Below are 20,777 nucleotides of genomic sequence, written 5' to 3' on the forward strand. Positions count from 1 at the left end.
ATAGGCAGATGTAGCCGTATTCCTTCGGAGTAATCCGATTGGACAGATAGGCGCTTTCACGGCAGTTCAGCCCTACTGCCTGTGTGTGGCAACGGGGGTAAGCTGGACAACGGGGGAAATGTGAGATTGTGGAGAGTACCATGTTACGCTTTTAAAGAATCTCGAACCTCTTCGAATCGGAAGAAAGATTTCGGAAACATATTTTTTTGGGATTACCCGGCCACAAAAGGCGCACATTCCTCGGAGGTTCGCGGCTGAGAATAAAGTAGTTTAATCGAGTCCGACCGCACCAAATTTCTCCCAACTGCCGAGTTAGCTCTCTAGTCATCAAGCCGAGGCTAGCTGGGTGCGCTCCGGAGAGAGGATGCTTGTCGAGATCTGCGTTCACCATCCGTAACGTTACATTAGGGAGGATTAAACGCATGAATTATACTCTGTTTTTCTTCCAAACAAAGTCGGTCCGACGTTTAGGACACACGCACGGGTATGTATTTATCAGTGGTATTGATTTCTTGTTCAGTTTAGGCGTACGCTCAACAGCGTACCGCTTCCATCCCTTTCCGCGGAGTCAAACAGTAGGTGAAAGCCAGGGACTAGCTGCTGTTATGGCCTGCTTGTAGACGTCCTACAGGGTCTTCTTGGTCATTTGACGATCATCAGTGAAGATCAGTTTAAAGAAAGCGAATTTGATGGAAAGATCATAATTAATGCAAAATTATATATATATTTTTTTAATGTTGTGTTTGCCTCAGTTTGTGACTGGTGAATGGAGGATTTTGATTTGAATCGACTGTATATCGGTGACCACTGACCGAATAAGGTCATCAAATACAGAAGCACTGGACTACTGCTGCTTTCTTAAATTTCTATGACTGACTGTAATATCTGTTGCCAGTTTTACTGTATTTTACATATTACTTTACAAACAACGTGTACTCTAGTTTATTGTTTTTTTTGTCTATAGATTAAACCGCGTCATTTTTCATCAGAGGATTTTGGCGAGTCCCCCCCCCCCCCCCTCACCCCTGACCAGTGATCTTGTCCGCTTGTTGTGAGGCTGGTGTCCCCGTGAACAAATTTCAACCATTTCGCCAAAGGAGCTGTTTATTGGATAGATAAACAAAGGATACATTTCAACATGTATCCACAAGGCCGACATCCGGTAAGACGCGCTTCCTCTGTAGTTACAATAGCTCACATATATTTCTGACAACATTGAGGTGGTGACATGGTCACAGTGTTGAATCACTCTGAACCTGCTCTACAAAGCGTTTTGCATCATTAATGTAACTCATATAATTATATTTTCTATTTTGTCATAATTCCATGCATTTAGCAAAATATTATACAGTTGCTGTCACATGGATGCAGATGTTTTGAATACCTAGACATTTGTTAACATACCGTACTCATCCATATAGCACCATATGACTTGCCTGAACATTAAGAATAGGTGGTGGTTTTGATTCACTTTTGAAATTAGATTTCATTTTCTGTATGAGAGCCCATTCATGTTGTATTATTAGCATTGCTACTTCTGTGGCTGTGAAGGAGAGCCACCTCTTTGCTTTGGTAATATCTCACTTACTGCAGTGGAGATGTCACCTCAAAAGTAGTCTAATGTGTGAACTATTGAGGTCCCCTCAACAGCATGGAGCACAATGCAGAAAGTAAAAAAAAAAAATCTTTCTACTGTTGATGGACTGATCTGATGTTACAACCCTCTTTCAGGCTCCACATCAGCCTGGCCAGCCTGGCTTCAAATTCACTGTAGCAGAGTCTTGTGACAGGATTAAAGATGAATTTCAGTTCCTGCAAGCCCAGTATCACAGGTAATGATTACAAACTATATCACCAAAGAATGTTAATGTCAACATTTACGCTCTTTTGAACCCACTTGAATGTTGTAGGTTAAGGCTAATATTTGGTTGTTGACTTCTGCGGGAAAAAAACAAAGACTGCAGTTTTTATCCTCTGCACACTGTACTCATGTGGTTAAGAGTGACTGATTTATTGAAGGGATAGCGACGCCTGAAAATTGACACCTTGTCTTCTATTTTAGTCTTAAGGTGGAGTACGACAAACTGGCCAATGAGAAGACCGAGATGCAGCGCCACTATGTCATGGTAAGATTATGTTACAATAGGGAGCAATTATGCTTCCAAATTGCGAGGCTTGTCGAAGATCTAGTTGGGGTGGAGTGAGACAGGCTATTGTGTTTACCTGTGTGGTGGTTAGGGTGGGTGAGTGTCAGGTACAGGCCTGTGAAAGCCCCCAGGGGCCCGGTGTAGTTGGTTGTTGCAGAGGAACCTTCCTGACAGGCAGGCAGCAGTGGGCTGAGGCTCTATTATAGTGCGCCCCTGATCTCCAAGGGTCAATGACTGCAGTGTTGCCCTCTGTGTGTGCTGATCTGATTATTCTCCTAGGAGACACCGCGCTCAGACATATGCATGGCCATAAATTAGGTGTGAGCTGATGGAGGAGGGCCAGAGTAGTGTGTGGGAAAATGCACCACTGCAAACAAAATGGAGGATGTGGAACATGCTGCAGTTTAGTTTTTACGAAAGCGGCCTTGGTTTCACTGTAAACCTAAATTATTAGCCTGTATTTTAGCAACCTTTTAGCAAAACATAGGTGTGCCTATGACACAGGAATTTTGTTCAGACATGATGCAATCAAAAGGTTCTTCTGTGGCAGTGTATTCTGTTATCCTAGGTAAACACACAGGGGATGACTTAAACCAATACATTGAGGCTTAAGTTAAACATTCTTCTCACAGGAAAAAAACATGTCAGCCTGACAGGGAGGAGGTTAGGTAAACATGTAGAGAAGTATCCCACAGCCAGCACTGGGTGTCAGGTTACACCACGGCTGTGGGGCTCTGATCTCAGACAGAATGGCTCTCTTGTTTGAGAGTAATTTTCGAAGAAGCTAATGGACTGAATAATGCATTGGCCTCATCAAATAGACGCTGACTGGAAAGCCATTTCTGCCCTGGCTGCCACTTGTGGGCTCCATGGATTACATTTCAGCCAGACAGACTGACCTGGCTTGAAATATCAAGAGTGTTGAGCAATGGCGTTAAGCTAAGTAAACAGACATCCCGGAGATCTGAGGGTTTAAGATGTTGATCAATAAATCTAACCCTTTCTTCCCGGTGCCCACACTACAGGCAACAAGATATTGACTCAGAGTAGCTATTCACTGTCAACTGCTCCTACTACTACTCCTTTTGTGTCTGATGTTAGCCTGTCATGTTTGCCTATGGAAGCTGCATTGCATTTAGTCATCAATCAGATTGCTCAAAGCCCTGTGATGATGACATAATTAGCATAGTGATCAATTCAAATATTGATGTGTAACTATTATCACTATGCAGGTTAAATGGAAATTATTATAATTATGTAACAAAAAGCAAAAGAATAGCCATTTCTATAAAAATTTAAAAGTAATTACATACATAAGTATTAGCGCAACTTGACTGTATGAGTGACTGATTGATTTCAAGTTGTTGAAATAATTAACTTCGATGAACTTCTTGTTTTCTTTTCAGTATTATGAGATGTCCTATGGCCTGAACATAGAGATGCACAAACAGGTAGGTACCATAATGTTCCTTATTTATTCAGCTCAGTGCTTTTCCACAGTGTCAGGGGATGTCAGACCCAGGAGGAGCCGCTCATAGGTTGTGAACTGAACTGGCCGTTGGTAATAGGCGGTAAACAGAAGGGGTTACTGCACACGGAAGTAGGCAATACACACGCACCCTCGTACCAACACATACAGTATACAATTAACTTCTCTTTGGATCTGCTGGTGGTGTAAAGCCAGGATTTGTCAAAGTGTTTTGATAAGATTAAAGGCAGACTTTGGCAAGCCTGGCCTTTGACTTAATGATTAAAGGGAGAGGATTGCTGATAGGTCAGTATTTTTTTTTTTTAAGACTGGCATTAATTACAGGAGGGGTTAAAAGTCATTTCCTTACTGTTTATGCTCTTAGTACCATTAAAAGATTCTATCTCCATTGATAAAGCTTCAAGGATCAATTGCACGGATGCTTGAAGAGATAAAGAATGTATGAATGGGTAATCCGTAGATTCCCACGTATGCTGTTTTTAAACCGGTGTGGCTGTCCCGTCCTCAGGCAGCAGCCTAGCTTGGTTAATGACAGCATTGGGGGCATGGCGGATTGGAGTGGTAGGGTGATCCATCAGTGTCTAGGCTGTGTGTCACACTGCCACATGTCTGTCAGGGCGCGGGCTGCTCTGATAGCTTCTGTCAGGCACTTATCGCCAACCAGAGGAGAGAGGAGGGGGATGGGAGCAGGAGGATGGAGGCGAGTTGGAGAATAGAGCTGGGGGAGGGGCAACAGGCCGGCTCTGTGTAAACAGGTTAATCGACTGATCCATTTTAGCGCCTGACTTTTATCAGGAACCTCAACAGAGCTGATGGAAGCTCTTGAATAATTCATCAGCGGGGCCCTAACCTGCTGAACGGCGTGTTTGTGAGCAAACAGTGTGGGCCCCGTCCATGCAGCTCCCCCATGCTCCCCCAGCTTAAGGCTCAGGCGGGGGAGGAGGAGAAGATGGGGAGTGGTTAACAGGCAGGGTTGGGACGGATTATTGGATGCACATAGGCATATTATTTTCCTGCCAGGAGATTTATTTTGTAGTGAGGAAATCCATTCCTCTAACTGTGCCTTTTTCATTACTGTGTGGAGACATAATGCGGATTTCAGAATGCACACCAGCACAGCTCAGATGGACTGATGTGGTAGTGCTGTCTGATCCTCTCTATCAGGCCTAACAGTATGTAGAAACATACAGCTAATTTCTGCTGCGTGATGTCAGCCAGTAATTACCGTGCTGTAGTGCTTGTTTCCGTGAGCTCCTCGGGTGTGGGGCTGAGGTGTTACTGAAGCCCAACCAGTTTTGGCTGTTACCTGTTGTTGTAACACGGACATAGATCCCATGGCTGGGGAATCATTTGCTAAGGAGCTAACTATCTGCCATACTCAGGGCCAAAACAAACTTGGTCAGCCAGCAGACTGAGTCCGCAGTGTTCTTACAAAAGAGGCGTGTAGTGAAAAGTGGTTGGGGAAATGCTGGTCCTCCCAGCCCTCATTGCTCCCATATCCCCAATCAGTCATCTTTGCCTGGTTGCTGGAGTGCTGCAGTGTAATAATTTCAGGGCAGGGGCTGGAGGTAGGGGGAGGGGTGTCACGTCCACACATCCAAATAGAAGTGTAATCGTATTATAAGATATGGTATTATTATTCTAAGAAGTTTTTTTGTTAGAGTGTGTTTATTGTTTGACGGTTGCAGTCTTCATTTGCTTCAGAGACTTGCCTGACAGCTGCTGATGAGGTTAAATCATAGCAATGATGCATGCATCCATTTAGGCAGGCTCTCAGCCTTAGTCAGAACAGATCGATGCAGGTAAATTCAGATGTCAATTAACAATTTGGTCTGGACTTGCTGCACATTAACAAAGGCTCTGAGGCTTTGTGCAACATCTCAGTTTAGTGGAAACATACGTCAGCTTGTGGCTTAGATGAGACTATAGTGAAGTATAAGCCTAATTTTCTTGTTACTAGAGAAAGCAGGAGACAGAGAATGCTGTCATCTTGGACAAATTGGAGGCTCTCTGAATCTGACTAGTCAATTATTGTTTATGGATGGATCATGTGACCAGCGCCACCAGTTGTTTTCCCTGTGTATTTAATGCTCATCAGTGTCTCACTCCATTTTCCCATCGCTGATAGCAACAGACAAATAGCTTTCTGCACGCCGTTGACAGGCCAGCCTGAGAGTGCTCTTAAAGTGGTGCTACACAGGTCCGAGTACCTGTAATTGTGTAGCAGCAGCGCAAAGCTGGCCTCTCAAGGGCCAGGCTGTCATCTGCTTAAAGCGACAACAGCCCCATTTTTATCTGCCAGCAGAACGAAAAATCCTCCCAGCCCTGCGCTGTATCTATTTTGACAGCACTGGCCAGCTGAGTTGATGCCTATTTCCATGTATTTGCATGTTGTGTTGTGAGAGTGTAGAGACAGCCAGTTGTTTAGGGCACATTGGATCAGCCACCTCCTGACCTCTCTTAGCCAGCTGTCACCATGACACTAAGCTACAGAGGAATGGACTGTGCGCTCAAGGCCTTTTCACAAATCCTGTCAAATGTTCGACTGCTATTGACATGGCTTATCTCAACAAACATGGATTATACAAGCTCTGTAGCTTTTCAACCATTTCTGAGGGCCTTCTTGAGCACTTGCTAGAGCACTTACTACATAGCATTAATACTAATGCCCATAAAACCTTTATCCAGCCCTTTCATTGCTTGGTTGGTTATAGGTCACGGTTTTTGTTTATCACAGGAGACTGGAGTTCTGCATCTTTCTTGTCTGCAGAAAGTAATGAATAATCTTATCCAGATGACTACTGTACCTTCTGTATCACATGCTACCGTATAGGTGTTTCGGATTATTGCCTCTGATTCCAGGCTTTGGTTTGTTTCATCTGATATTTAAACTTCAGCTTGTTTTTTTTCCCACTGCCCGTCTCGGCAAAGTGGCTATCGCTGTAGCAGCTTGGGTCAGCGGGGCTCGTTCTGTTGGACATTACTCTCCAATCTCCCTGGCTCTGTCCAGAGGTAATATGTCTGGCTGCCAAAACTGCCTGGCATTTCTGCCATGTGTAATAAATAAGCTGGCGGTCTGCAAAGTACATTGTGTGTGCTGCTCCAAATGAAAAATAGGAGAAAATCCCTGTGATGTGTTTGTGTTCCGCAGTGGCCCTGGGTTGAACTGCAGCTCATAAATTCCATAGATGATGTAGCTTTGGCACTGTTATTTTTCTGCTCCCAGTGCAGAGCTTGAACCTGAGAGGCTGCTGATGTCTCCCATCCCTGGACGAGGGAGGCAGGACAGGCTGGCTGTGCAGTGTTTTTACAGGGGGGGAGTGGATCACACCCCTCCCACACACCTCCTCCCACTGCTCTTTTTATCCACCATTCATTTGCTATGTTCATCTGATCGACAGGCTGAAAATTCAATTTAATGACCTGCCTCCAAGCACGTAATATGATTTTAAAGCCTGTTACGGTCAAGCAGAGGTGCCATTTGCATAATGATCCCAGCAAGATAGGGCTGCAGCCGTTGCCATGGCAGTGGGCAGACAGGCAGAAGAATGGAGGCAGGGCTCAGTGGATGGATGGGAGGCTAGGAGGGTGTTGGGGGTGCAGTTGACTGCAATGAGAAATGGCCTAGACTTAGAAAGACCAGGCCTTAGAAGACCGCACTCTAACATTTACAGGCTGGTAGTTGTCCTCTAATGGTATTGATTGTAGTTTTGAAGTGCGTTGCCCAAGAGGTCGTTATGGTCTGTACCCTTTGTTCAATGTTCAACTATAACCTATAATGCAATTAGCCTACATTGTCATATGTAAATAAACAGGGAAGTTTGGTTAGTGGGGCTGACTTCCTGGGTGTGGCTCCGTGGTTTAACTGAGGTTAACTGCAGGACAGTTGAGTCGCAGATGAGGGCAGAGTGAGAGAGGATCCTCTCAACACAGCAGCACTCTGCCTGCTCATATCCGTTTAGTGTGGAGTGCACTCTCAGCACAGCTGTGCTCCATCCCCCTGGGCTCTCCTAATGTTTTAAATATTTCAAATGTCAATATCATGCTGTTTAGAGGATGTTGAGTCAAGCAGTTCTGATTGCCGCAGTAATTGACTTAATCGGTGTAAACATTAAAGGGGGGTTATATGAAGTCACTGTCTGTTTCATACTTTACCATCTCATTTGCTCCTCTTTTGTTTTCCAGACGGAGATTGCCAAACGGCTCAACGCAATTTTAGCTCAAATTATGCCTTTCCTGTCACAAGAGGTGAGTTTTGAATGCGCCCACCATACAGTGTCACATTTTAGTACCAAAGAACAGTCAGTTGTTGTTATGGTGCTTATTTTGTCAAGAGGCCTATAGTCTAAAGATACTGCTTCAAAATGTTAAGGTTAGGCAGTTTTGAATAATTGTGTTTGACATTTGCCCCCCTTTTTTTAAAACTGCAGTAGTGCTGTGAATATTAAGCGTGAAATTTACAGTTAAATGAGTGTGGGTGTGTGATAGATGTTGGCATGTCCCATTAAGCATCTCCTCTGGTAAATGTCTTCCCACAGCACCAACAGCAGGTTGCTCAGGCAGTTGAGCGGGCTAAGCAGGTGACTATGACCGAGCTGAATGCCATCATCGGGGTACGTGGACTTCCCAATCTGCCTCTCACCGTGTGTATACCCCCTTTTATTCCTTTATTTGACCTTGGTTAGGGGCAAACCTGCACATGAGATGATCACTAGCTATAAACAATCCTGTTGCATGTGAATAGTGAATAGAATGGGATAAACCCCCCACTAAAGTTAAAGTGCAGATTTGCCTCTCCCATTGATTGTTTCATCAATTTTCTAAATCTCATTTTGTTCCAATCTAATGCTTTATTTTTGAGCAATGAATCTAAACTATATACACAATGAGTGTAGCACTTGAGAGCTGGTCTGTTGTTCCAGCTTTGGTCTCGGTGGTATCTTCACTGCCTTGTTGTGTGTTTATAAATGCGAGCCTGGGAGCTCTTGAGATCCCCTTCGCAGCATGTATTGCTTTAATTGGCTAAGGTTTTAACGAGGAGCCTCATCCCTCACTGCTGACCTGGATAGCTGAGGGAATTAAAAGGCAGAGGGTGAGCAGAACACAGCCAGCGCTGCTAGCTAGCTGAGACAGTACACACAGCAGTCAGCCATCACAGCTCAGGTCTGCAGTCTGCTTTGCACACCACAGCACAGGGCACTAATGTATGGTCTTCATCACAGCTTCAACATGCCATCTGCTCCTCATTGATCAGCTGCATCCACCCTGTCCTCCTACTAGAGAACTGATTAGTTTCACCCCCAATACAAACCCCATGCTATCAGTGATCTTATTACTGGAGTTGAATCTTTGCAGGGTCTTTAGCATGCACAAGAGGCCAGCCTGAATGGCTGACTTGATGACTGGAGGCACATATTGGAATTCAATTAATGCCCCCTTGGTGACCTTTCATTCCAGGATAATTGCTCCCTGGAATTTGTCTTGAGGTGATGGAGAGCTATTTGTTTTTTATCTGCCGGACTGAAGCAGATGCTTTATTACACTTTTGCCAAAACAGACTAGACCTACAGTTGTTCTTAAGAAAAGCAGTTTGGGTTGTGGTTCCTGATCATATAATGTTGATATTTGAAATGGCATAATACTGGAATATTGCTGTACTATTGGAATAGCGGTGACAAGTTCACTCTTGCTATCTGCTAATCATTGACTATCTTTCAGAAGGAATAGGAGTACAAATCTAAATACTGGAGGAGCCCATTCGTGATTTGCATACATCGTCTAGTTTGGCACTTTGCCTGTTATATGAAACAGTCGGGCCTCCTCTCATACCCTAGTCATCCTGGTTGCACATGTCAGTAGAGGGGGAAATGTAGCTATGTTTTACGAATACCTTTCCATTAGTTATTCATTGAGGAGAAGCTCTGTAGGCATGCCAAAGTCCTCATGCATATTGTAAAGCAAGGTGGGGTGAAAGAGCGTGCCAGGCAAGCAGGCAGACAGGCAGCATCCAGGAGCCAGCTGCATGCCTTATTGATGGGGCTGAGGGCCATTAATAGGATGCAACTAGGGCAGCTGCTAGTGTTGAGATGATCCTGCTGACTGGTGGCGGTACCCGTTTGATTAGAAAACACACAATATTGAAGTCAGCCAAGAAGCAGTTCAGCTAAGCCCACGTTTCCCCCAGTGAGAGGCCACCTAGATGAAGCCTTAATGTGTTCGCTGCTTGTTTAAATGGGATGTTAAACAATGGGTTAAAGATAAATAAAAAATGTTTTATTATTTTCCTAACACCACTGATTATAGTATATCATCATGTAGTGTGTGGGAAATCACCCTGACCAGTCTCTGTCCTCCTTCTTCCCAGCAGCAGCAAGCTGCCTACCCAGCTCTCATGGTCAGTGGCATCCAGAGATATCTGTATGTGCCATGCTGGAGTTAATGGACTTGGTGTGTGCACACAGAGAAGGGGCTTGAAGGGCTTGTGCATGTTGCATGACATTAGTCCTGCCAGAGTGCTATGTGTTTCACTATAGTTCGTTTAGTTAGTACACAAGAGACTGTAATAGATTTGCTCAATTTTGCCTGTGAGGTTTTTTTCCTGTAGCTATACTCACTCTGAGAAAAAGAGGCCAAAGAGTAGGTCTTTATCTCGGAATATTAAATTAGAGGGAATAGGCCGGCCTCCTTTCTTTATTTATTATTGTCTTCATTTATGGCCGTCTAATGAGGGCTCTGGCTGATCAGCCATGCATATTACCCATCAGTGCCTCATTAAACACAATGAGCAAGGATGGCTCTCCCCTGCCAATGAACTGGCTCCTTAATTTCCCTCATGGACATAATATTATAACACACACACTCTCTCCCTCCCTCTCTCTCTCCCTCCCTCTCTCTCTCTCTCTCTCTCCCTCTCCCTCTCTCTCTCTCTCTCTCTCTCTCTCTCTCTCTCTCTCTCTCTCTCACTCTCTCTCTCTCTCTTCCCTATCTGTCTCTTTTAGGCACATTTTATAATTGGATTGACAACTGCCCTATGGAGTAGAGGGCAAGGTTGCAAGTTCAAATCCCCAGCGATATACTACTCCACCATTCTCCAATCTAGTCCACTCCACCTGCTGGGCAGATAATGTAGAAGGCGAGAAGCAATTAAAATGCCCCTCCAGATAGGATTTTTATGGAAATATTCTGGTAGTATGTGCCCTCATAAGACCTGCTGAATATCCCTGTCGTCTGCTAAAACTGAATGTGGAGGCAGTTCCTACTGAATCAATGTATTTTCAGCCATTCTCCATGTGTTAGGCAGATGCGTCACATAGTATTGTGCTGTACCACCTCCTCAGACATTACAAAGTACCTAATATTTTGGAAATAACCATAAATGGTCACTGATTGAAGTCAGTCTTGTAAAAGCGAGGAGGTGCATGCCATAACAGCCGCTGAATTATTCAGCTGGCTCGTAGACGGGTAATAAATTGCTGATGTTTTTATTGGTGTCTCAGCTAAGTATTATTTAACCTTGCTTTAAACTGCTTACTTCCATGCTGAGTGCCTTTTAACTCCCATCCATTTCCCTGTGCCTTTCAAATATTGATGGTGAATATTGGAGGGTTGACTGAGTGCCAGCATGGGACCCCTGGTCCTGGCTCCTGGAGCAGCCTGCCAGACACACACACACACACACACACACACACACACACACACACACACACACACACACACACATGCGCGCGGAGAGAAAGAGCCAGCTTCTGGCACTTGCTGTTCCCTCGGTCTCTTAAAGTTTGGGTGTGCAAATGATTCATGTTCTGTTAATCCAGGAATGTGAATATGTGAGGAGTAAATGGAGGCAGGTTGTGTTTTTGAAGTGTTTAAAAAAGCAGGTAGTTGTTTAGCCCACAGGCTGACAGATTCCTACACCAGCTTTGGGACGCTCCCTTAAGAGGATTGCCCAACTCACTGATGGCTTAGGAGTGTTGTGGTGCTGCAGTATGAAATGTGCTAGTTTACGCTCTGTCGAATGATTCCTCTGTATTAAGCTGCATGGTTGGATCAAACTTTGCTTTGTTGTTTGTCATTAATATAGTATGATACTGTATATTCCTATTGTTCAGTGTTTACCCCAGCGTGTAGTGTACTAACTTCGCTGTGTGATTGAGTGTTTCGATCCCCATGTCTCATGCATTAGACGTGTTGAGCAGTTGATCATTAGTCATAACTTCTACTTTCCTCGGCACAGATCTGGGGCTTATGCCACCCTGGTCTGGTATGGAAATAGCACTGACAGGGATTGCTTTCTGATCCTGACAGTAATAGATGTGTGAATGTGCTAATATCTGGGGTTTAACTGATCAGGCTCGTGTTTAGTGTGTGGCGTCTCTTTGCCTTTTCCCTCTGACCCACTTGTTGTCTGTCTGTCTATCTCCCTGTCTACCTACAGCAGCAGCAGCTCCAGGCACAGCACCTCTCCCATGCTGCTCACGGGCCTCCTGTCCAGCTTCCCCCCCACCCTTCAGGCCTGCAGCCTCCTGGCATCCCCCCAGTGACAGGCTCTGGCTCTGGCCTGCTGGCACTGGGCGCCCTGGGCAGCCAGGCCCATCTCCCAGTGAAGGACGAGAAGAACCACCATGATCTCGAGCACAGAGGTGAGCGCTTTAGCTCAGGCATCCTGGTGACCAAACGGGTATGGGCCGCTTAACTCGTTTATTTGGAGGAATTGAATGCGTGTGATCTTAATTTTAACACAAGTGAATAGATGTAAAACAGGGAAATGCTAATATAGTGCAGAGTGATTCTGACTCTTTAGAGCAGAGTCCTCAGGCCCTTAGGTGAGGAGCACATCCTGTCTGCTCACATTCTGTCTGGGTAATGAGCTGGTACATTCCCAGCCCATGACTGCATAAGCTATTCAACAGCTCCAACAAACGGTGATAAGAGGGGCCTTGTGCCCTCCAGCTGAATCTCTCACTTTCAGCCACCAGCATCTGTTATGATAAGGTAACTGACTTGTTTTTCTCTTTGCTCCACTTGGTTTATCATCATCACCTCGGCCGCCCATCATGATTCCTGCGATACAGAGAACACGGTGAGTGTCCAAACCCTCAATTGTTTTCGTTGCATGAGAAGCCTTGTTGGTTTCATAATCCATCACATTTCCAATTTGTCTCTACTGGAAACGTCATGTAAAAATTGTTGCTAACCACATGCTAAGGCTGCACTCATGCACTGCTATAATCTGCTTTCAATAAAATGATTAATGGGAAATGAGGTTTGTAATATAAGCACTGTGCATTTAATCCAGAAGGGAAATGACTCGTATCACGCTGGAGAGATTAGAAGCCTTGTAATTTCATCACAATTAAAGAAAGACTTGGACTTCCCCTTCTTAAAGGATTTATTTGATCCCTTCTACTGTCTCCCTTGTTTACCAGCTCACTCTTTCTCCTCCTTTGCTTGTGATGAATATTTATGAACACAAATGCAGAATTGTTTTCTATTCTTTTTCTCCACCCTGTCTGGCTGGACCTGCTAAAGCATTTTATTTGAATGGCTGCGATCTCTGATGGCTTGTGATGGGCCTGTGAGATTGTGTTTCTGTAGGCTGGGCCAACTGAATGGGTGCAGTCATGTCTGAAGAAATGGAACTCCTGGGGCGATTAGCGGGCCTGTTTTGTTGCTGTGCTCTTGTCCCAGGTCATCTGATAGCAGAGTGGTGACTTTGGTTAATGAGTCACGCTAAGCATCTCTTTAAAGGTCAGCCATTATGCAGACAGTGGCCCTTTGCCCAGACTGCTAGTCCATCGGCCATTGTTCACTTCTCTGGGCTGCCGTTGACTTAGTCCATGTTGTTGCTTTGGTCCTCAGAGGAAGGGACAGAGGGAATCAGGAAAACTTGGCAGTTTACAGGCAAATGGCAAACTCCTGTGAAAGCCCGCTGGACACCTGCCTAGTTCCTCCCATTCTGTTGGCGTTTGGAGTGAGCTGTCCCAGCCTGTGTGGGCAGCCTCCGTGAAGAAGCACCAGTCAGTCCCACGCTGCCGTGCCCACTGGCAGGATATAGATTCCTCTTTCTTTATCTCGGCGCTCAAAGCCTGAACTGACATGGTGCCCAAGCGCGCCGTGGCAATCAATGCCCACAACACAGACACTCTCTCTCTCTTTCTCTGTGTCTGTGTCTCTGTCTCTCTCTCTCTCTCCATCCCCCTCTCCTCTCTCCCTGTGTGTGTGTGTGTCTCTCTCTCCCCCTGTCTCTCTCACGCTTAGCCTGACTGACTCCAGAGAAAAGGGCCTCTGTTCAGCCACAACACACTGCTCATGTCCCTGTGAGGCTGTTTGTTGTCCAGTTATGAGGAGGAGGGAGCCCAGCTTAGAAAACAAGCCCTCCCCCTTTCAGTTCAGATAACGGCCCATTCTGTTGTGTGGCCAGGGACAGGCTTGTGTGTGAGATGGGGCTTGGCTGGTGTCAGGGTACTGTTTGGAACTGGCCTACAGCTGCATTTTAAGAGTCTGTGGCATCCATAGTCGTGTGAATGAGGCATTTTCAGTGTTTGGATTGGCACAGTGTGCTCTCTGTGAACTTGCAATGCATGAATGATTCACTCCTCTGTTGAATGAATGAAGAAATGGTAATAAAGCCTATGTTTGCTTTTTCCTTTGCAGAATAACTCTATATCCCCATCAGAAAGCTTACGCACAGCCAGCGAGAAACACCGCAGCTCCTCTGACTACAGTTTAGACTCCAAGAAACGCAAAGTGGAGGAGAAGGACAGCATGAGCAGATATGTAAGTCACTATGCCCTCCTGTGGTTGGAGACTCTGGATGAGGTAATGATTCATTAATAAGAGGTCTATTAAGTTGACTATTTTTGTAATTGTATTTACAGGACAGTGACGGAGAGAAAAGTGACGACCTGGTGGTAGATGTGTCTAATGAGGTGAGCGCAGCCAGCATGTAGATGTAAATGGCATATTGACATCTACTGTGATGAAGTTACGTTACAGTGCACTAATGTCAATATATCTATTGCCATGTTTCTCCAGGACCCTGCCACCCCACGGGCAAGCCCAGCCCACTCGCCACCTGAAAATGGCATTGACAAGCCCCGCCCCCCAAAGAAGGACACACCCAACAGTCCTGCGTCAGTGGCGTCGTCCGGAAGCACCCCATCCTCCAAGGCCAAGGAGCTCAGTCATGTAAGACTCCAGGAGAGTTATGAACAAACTGGGACAGAAAGGAGTTTAAATGAGAATTGCAGAGAGCAAAGGGATATGTGCAAATAAATCTAGGACGTTTCTGCAATGGATTAGGAATGGCTGTCGGTGCTTTAAGTGCATGACTAAACGTCAGGGATAATGTTGTCCTGCATCAGGATCAGTCAGGTCTTCTCTGTTAATAGCTCAATGTATTTAACTATTCCAGGATTTTTTTTCCCTCTGCCTCACTAAAAGATTAAAGCCAAAGCAGTAAGGGGATAAAAACGGCTCCATCTCCATTGTGGCTGTAATAGGTTTTGGAATAAATAGCAGTTTATAGCTCTGCAGGACTATGGGGGTTGTCAGAATTAGATTGGATTAAGTTCAGTTTGCTCTCAAATTGTCAGTCTGCACAGTGCCTGGTTTCGGGATTGTGACTGTGCTTGCTCTCTCTTTCCCTCGACAGAATGACAAATCCTCCACGCCTGGCCTCAAGTCCAACACCCCCACCCCCCGCAACGATGCCCCCACCCCTGGCACCAGCTCCACCCCCGGGCTCAGGCCCATCCTGGGCAAACCACCAGGCATGGAGGCTCTCGGTTAGTAGCACTCTCTTGTTCAGACCTTCTCTAGAAACCAAGAGGTTCTAGTGTGTTACATACTGATATCCTTTTCTTCTTCCTGTCTGCAGCAGCCCCAGCTTTGCGTACCCCTCTGTCCATCGCAGGCTCCTACCCTACTCCCTTTGCCATGATGGGCCATCATGAAATGAATGGAGGCCTGACAAGTCCTGGTGTGTATGCTGGTCTGCACATCTCCCCTCAGATGAGTGCTGCAGCAGCTGCAGCCTATGGACGCTCCCCCATGGTAATGTCTTGGCTTACTAGAGTGTAAACAACAATTTAAAAATGTCATTACAAAGTGCAAATAATATAATTTCAATGGAGAGCTTGTGAATTGTGATGGGCAAGCCATCTCATTTGTGATTACTACAGCAGAATAAAATGTAGCTAATATCGCAATTCATTTTTCTGCCTGATGATATTGATATCATATTGTCACATTTTTGTATTGCTATATATTGAATTTCATCCCATTCCTAACAGTGAGTGTTTGGCTGTGATCACTGGTCAAAAACAAGTCTGTTATTCAAAGCTTTTCATCTCATCATTTTTCAGGGGTTTGATCCTCACACCCACATGAGAGCTCCGGGCCTTCCAGCCAGCCTCACATCCATCTCTGGTGGCAAACCGTAAGTATCTCACCGAGACTCGGCGTGTCGTAGTGGAACACTATAAAAACAGCAGTAATCTGAAATACTAACATGGCTCTGTCTTTTGTTTCAGAGCGTACTCCTTCCATGTCAGTGCAGACGGCCAGATGCAGCCTGTGCCCTTCCCTCCTGATGCTCTGATCGGTCCTGGTATTCCACGCCACGCCCGTCAGATCAACACGCTGAGCCACGGCGAGGTGGTGTGTGCTGTCACCATCAGCAACCCCACACGCCACGTCTACACTGGTGGCAAAGGCTGTGTCAAAATCTGGGACATCAGCCAACCAGGCAGCAAGAGCCCCGTGTCCCAGCTGGACTGTTTGGTGAGGACCAGCGCCTATTCACCTTTCACTCATCAACAGCTTAGGGCATTTTTACACCCTGTGCATTTAGTGCAGTTGTTTCGAACCCTGGAGTGGTTTCCCTGTTTGCTCCGTTTGTTTGGGAACATGAGAACATGGCAGTCGCACTCGGATGTGGACCAATTGTTTGTTGGGTGTTGGTGCAACCCTGTGATCTGGCCAGGATCCAACCCAACTATAAGAATCGCTGTGCATCGTGGGTTAAACACCAGAATCTAATATCACATAAAAGTGAAAATAGGAAAGTTTCAAGGTTGTTTAATTTGTAGGAGTGTCAACAGAATCGCCTGTTTTTACAAACTGAATCGTAAAACTGAGAAATTAAGTGGTATACATTTTTTTATTCAGAATTTCATTCCATAAACCGGGGGATAATCCTTTGTTATACATGAGGACCACAAACGCAGCTGATGCTGTTGCTCCATGTTTCTTTACACTAGAAGGAAAGTACTTTTGGCACCAAATTTCTGACCAATGAAGGAAATAATGATTCCCATGTGGCTTGTTTGTTGATGAACTGATGAATGGTCAGCTTGACATTTTGCTAGTTTTTGCATTGCATGTGAAACATAACTGAACCAATGTAAATGCAACAAGGCAACAACCTATCCCCTTGATTCAAAGCATAACAAACAGACAATAGGTTTGAAAACACTCTTAGATTGGCTTATTGTGATGGCAGGATTTCGGTCCACTTTCCCACTGACTTGCTCCACAATCCCTTTGTAGCTCCACAGCCCTGAACATGTGAGTATTGATTCGCTCTGTCCTCTGTGCAACAGAACAGGGATAACTACATCCGCTCCTGTAAGCTGCTGCCTGACGGCCGTACATTGATTGTTGGAGGCGAGGCCAGCACATTGACCATCTGGGACCTGGCCTCTCAGACGCCCCGCATCAAGGCTGAGCTCACCTCCTCGGCCCCGGCATGCTATGCCTTGGCCATCAGCCCTGACGCCAAAGTCTGCTTCTCCTGCTGCAGTGATGGAAACATTGCCGTCTGGGACCTCCACAACCAGACTCTCGTTAGGTGGGAAGAGACGCTTCTTCACACTGTGTGGCCTGCGGTCCCACGACAGGAGTGTTATTGTTTTATCATTTTATAAAGAATATTTGTTGGTAAATGTCTGCTTTTTGTAACTTTTGATTGTAGGCAGTTCCAGGGTCACACGGATGGTGCTAGCTGCATTGACATATCCCATGACGGCACTAAGCTGTGGACAGGCGGCCTTGACAACACTGTCCGCTCCTGGGACCTGAGGGAGGGCCGACAGCTGCAGCAGCACGACTTCACTTCACAGGTACAACCCTGTAACATAGTATGGATGGATGGATAACAGACAGAATTGGGCCCACATTCAGTAATACCTGGTGTGTCCCGTTTACAGATCTTCTCTCTGGGCTACTGTCCGACCGGTGAGTGGCTGGCAGTCGGCATGGAGAGCAGCAATGTGGAAGTGCTGCACCACACAAAGCCTGACAAGTATCAGCTCCACCTGCATGAGAGCTGCGTCCTCTCCCTCAAGTTCGCCTACTGTGGTATGAACACACACACATACACACACACACAGAAATAGAAAGAACGCTGACTTTACTTCCTAGCAAGGGGACCTTAGCCGATTATAGTTGATTTAGTGGCAAAACTGCAGTGCCCTCTTTATGGCCTGAATGCCTGTTCTGTGTGTTCTCAAGGTCACAAAAGTGGTGACTGTTCAGCTGGATGTCTTATTTTCATCCCCTCTGTGTCCGACGAGGCCTGATTGCACTGTTCTTTTCTCTGCAGGCAAATGGTTCGTAAGCACTGGGAAGGACAATCTGTTGAATGCTTGGAGGACTCCTTATGGCGCCAGCATATTCCAGGTATGCAGATCAATACACTCTGTCTGCAGCCAGTCCAAAAGTATGCACAGTTAGTCTCTGGGAGGAAGGGCACAGCGACCGCTGTCTGACAGGACTCTCCTATCAGTGAAAACTGAACCTGAAATATTGACCTGACAAAGAAGTCTTTTTGAGGGGCATCAGGCCAGAACTTGATGTCATTGGAATCTAATCTTGCCCTGTAGTCAGCTGTTCTCATCCACTTAACTTCAGATGTAGTTAAGCATGTTTACTGCCTCCAAGAATAAAATGTTTTTATCTGATACATGACATCTGTTTGTCTCCAAACAGTCCAAGGAATCCTCATCTGTCCTGAGCTGCGACATCTCGGCAGACGACAAGTACATTGTGACAGGCTCTGGTGACAAGAAGGCCACTGTATATGAAGTGATCTACTAGAACGGACTGCTTTGAGTCGGAGCATGCTCGTGCTCAGGAACAGTGGACTCTTCCTCCATCTACCCTCCCTCACACAGACAGCATGGATGTTGCCTGCAGCCCCTGGGTGGATGGGCAGGAGGCTTGGCTGGGCAGTGCCAGACTGTAATAGACTTGGTGCTGTTGTGGCTCTGGATGCTGTGTCCTTTGGCTCTGCCCTCCCTCACTCATACAACTAACACTTGTACAGCGAGTGCAGTTCCCAAGGCACTAGAGAAGAAAATAATGTCTTGCTGTTTTTGTTTGTTGGATATTTCTTTTTTTATTCGTCTTTTTTAATGTGGAGATAAGGTTCCGTGACACAACTAGAAGCGGCGCTTCGCTCTGGAGCTTCTCCCTGGAGGTCCTGTGAAAAGTGTACATAATGGAGTAATAAAAGGCCTTTTATAGATTTATATTTTGGTGTCCAGTTACGCTTGTGATGGTTCTTTCTTGTTCTCTCCTTGATTTTCTGTCCCCTCTGGGGATGGAAATTAGATTAGGACTTTGTAAGAGGATATTCTATTTCAGTTTTTTCCCTCCTCTGCCTTTTTTCATGTTCGTTGTCCAGGATGACCTTTTCGGAAATCTAATTTGGATTTTTTTTTCTCCCTGACAACGGTCTTTTTTTCTGTGCTATTTGCTATAACACAGAACACAGACATTTGTCCCTTGGATTTTAGCAGTGGAGAATTCTGGGAATGTGCTTTTTTCAGACTGGAAGAAGGAGAAAATCATGGTTTCCAGTCACTTCTACCCTTTGGCCCTGGTTAACTTAAAAATCAACTTTGAAAGTGGACTTCTCCCAGAACATTGGCTGCTTTTAATGACATTAAAATGGATTACCATGTGGAGGACTGGCAGGCTTTATGGAGAAGCAGATGGGACTTCAGTTCAGCCTGTTGACTCTTGAGTATTGTATGAATCTTCGTTGCTCCACTCAACAAAGTTTCACCTTTAGTCATCAGTCTGTAAGAGTTAATAATTGCCCTTCTCTTTTGACTCTCTGACTGATATGCAAGGCTTACACAATTACGCATAAAGGTGGCAGAGAAAGCCGTGACCACATTTGAGATTTTGGGTATGCTCTGTTTACTTTCTTCAGTACTTCATAATATCCCACTACAATCTCCTCTCATAGACAGGAATGGTCTCCGCTCAAACAAACTTCAGACCATGTAGCAAACACTTGTCATCATCACTAAGGATTGTACAGTTGACAGTTGTTGATAAATCAATAAACTGTTTTTATATAAAAAATCATCTTGACTGAATTTCTATAGTGCTGGTGCACTACTACACCAATGCATGTTTTAAAAGGCCAAAAGTTGGCCCTGGATTTATAGATTGAGATTAATATTTAGAATTCTCCTGCAGTCAGTAGTGGGATGGGGTGTGTGTGAAGCATCTAAAGCAGTTGCTGTTGAGTGGGGCTCTACTTTTCTCACCTGAAACCTAGAAACCTGTCCTCTAATTCTTCAGTGCCCTCTATGCTTCCTGGGACGGCTCTGCCTTGCTCTGCTCTGCGGCTACACAGACTTGCTCACTGGCACTCCTTGACAGCAAATGGAAGTACATCAGTAAATGGCAGTAAATGCATCCAGATAGGAGTTGACAACTGTCCCAGGAGGGCCGCGGACATGAGAGGAAGACATTCTGGGTGCTGTTAGAGAGGCTGCAAGAGACGTCTAGCAATGGCTTTAACTCAGAAATTACTGAGCTTGCATTAATATTTGAGATATGAACTTGGTTCAGCTTTCAATGTCACAGTGTGCTGTAGCTGACTATGGTTACTGTCATCTCCCGCCGTTAAATGGCTGTATCCGTGTTTGATGGTAGCACTGAAATTACACACAATCCTTTCTCAGAGTGATACAATAAGGGTGAGTTTTTATGCAGTGCCACTTGAGAAATATGACGCAAACACTGCTCTCGAGTTCTCTTGAGTGGTCTTTTGGTAGTTGAGTACTTTTGGGCGGGATGAGGTGAATGGCCCAGTCCCTCCACTCAAGGGCTCCGTCCCT

General features: G+C 45.4%; 1 protein-coding gene across 1 annotated transcript; it reads left to right on the forward strand.

Annotated features, from left to right (window-relative positions):
* Positions 1–97: 97 nt before the first annotated feature.
* Positions 98–19,966, forward strand: tle3a (TLE family member 3, transcriptional corepressor a). The gene is made up of 21 exons (XM_071536240.1): positions 98–484; positions 965–1,162; positions 1,732–1,832; positions 2,063–2,126; positions 3,554–3,598; positions 7,822–7,884; positions 8,175–8,279; positions 10,001–10,030; positions 12,071–12,301; positions 14,290–14,412; positions 14,514–14,564; positions 14,671–14,823; positions 15,290–15,422; positions 15,518–15,690; positions 16,002–16,075; positions 16,170–16,419; positions 17,241–17,488; positions 17,612–17,759; positions 17,847–17,997; positions 18,242–18,318; positions 18,628–19,966. The coding sequence occupies exons 2-21, from the start codon at positions 1,139–1,141 to the stop codon at positions 18,733–18,735; spliced, it is 2,352 nt and encodes a 783-aa protein (XP_071392341.1). The 5' UTR covers positions 98–484; positions 965–1,138; the 3' UTR covers positions 18,736–19,966.
* Positions 19,967–20,777: the final 811 nt, after the last annotated feature.

Source organism: Centroberyx affinis, unplaced genomic scaffold (genome assembly GCF_046629955.1).
Source record: "Centroberyx affinis isolate AG114_WGS23_722 - 3 ecotype Tasmania unplaced genomic scaffold, CSIRO-AGI_Caff_v1 ptg002853l_1, whole genome shotgun sequence".
Classification (NCBI taxonomy): domain Eukaryota; kingdom Metazoa; phylum Chordata; class Actinopteri; order Beryciformes; family Berycidae; genus Centroberyx; species Centroberyx affinis.

What these genes read in the sequence shown, in the direction of transcription:
- tle3a (XM_071536240.1), top strand. Translation starts at nt 1,139, where the DNA reads ATGTATCCACAAGGCCGACATCCG. An exon ending in TGCAGCGCCACTATGTCATG is followed by an intron (nt 2,127 to 3,553) that starts GTAAGATTATGT and finishes TTTTCTTTTCAG; the next exon opens with TATTATGAGATGTCCTATGG. An exon ending in GCTTTAGCTCAGGCATCCTG is followed by an intron (nt 12,302 to 14,289) that starts GTGACCAAACGG and finishes TTTCCTTTGCAG; the next exon opens with AATAACTCTATATCCCCATC.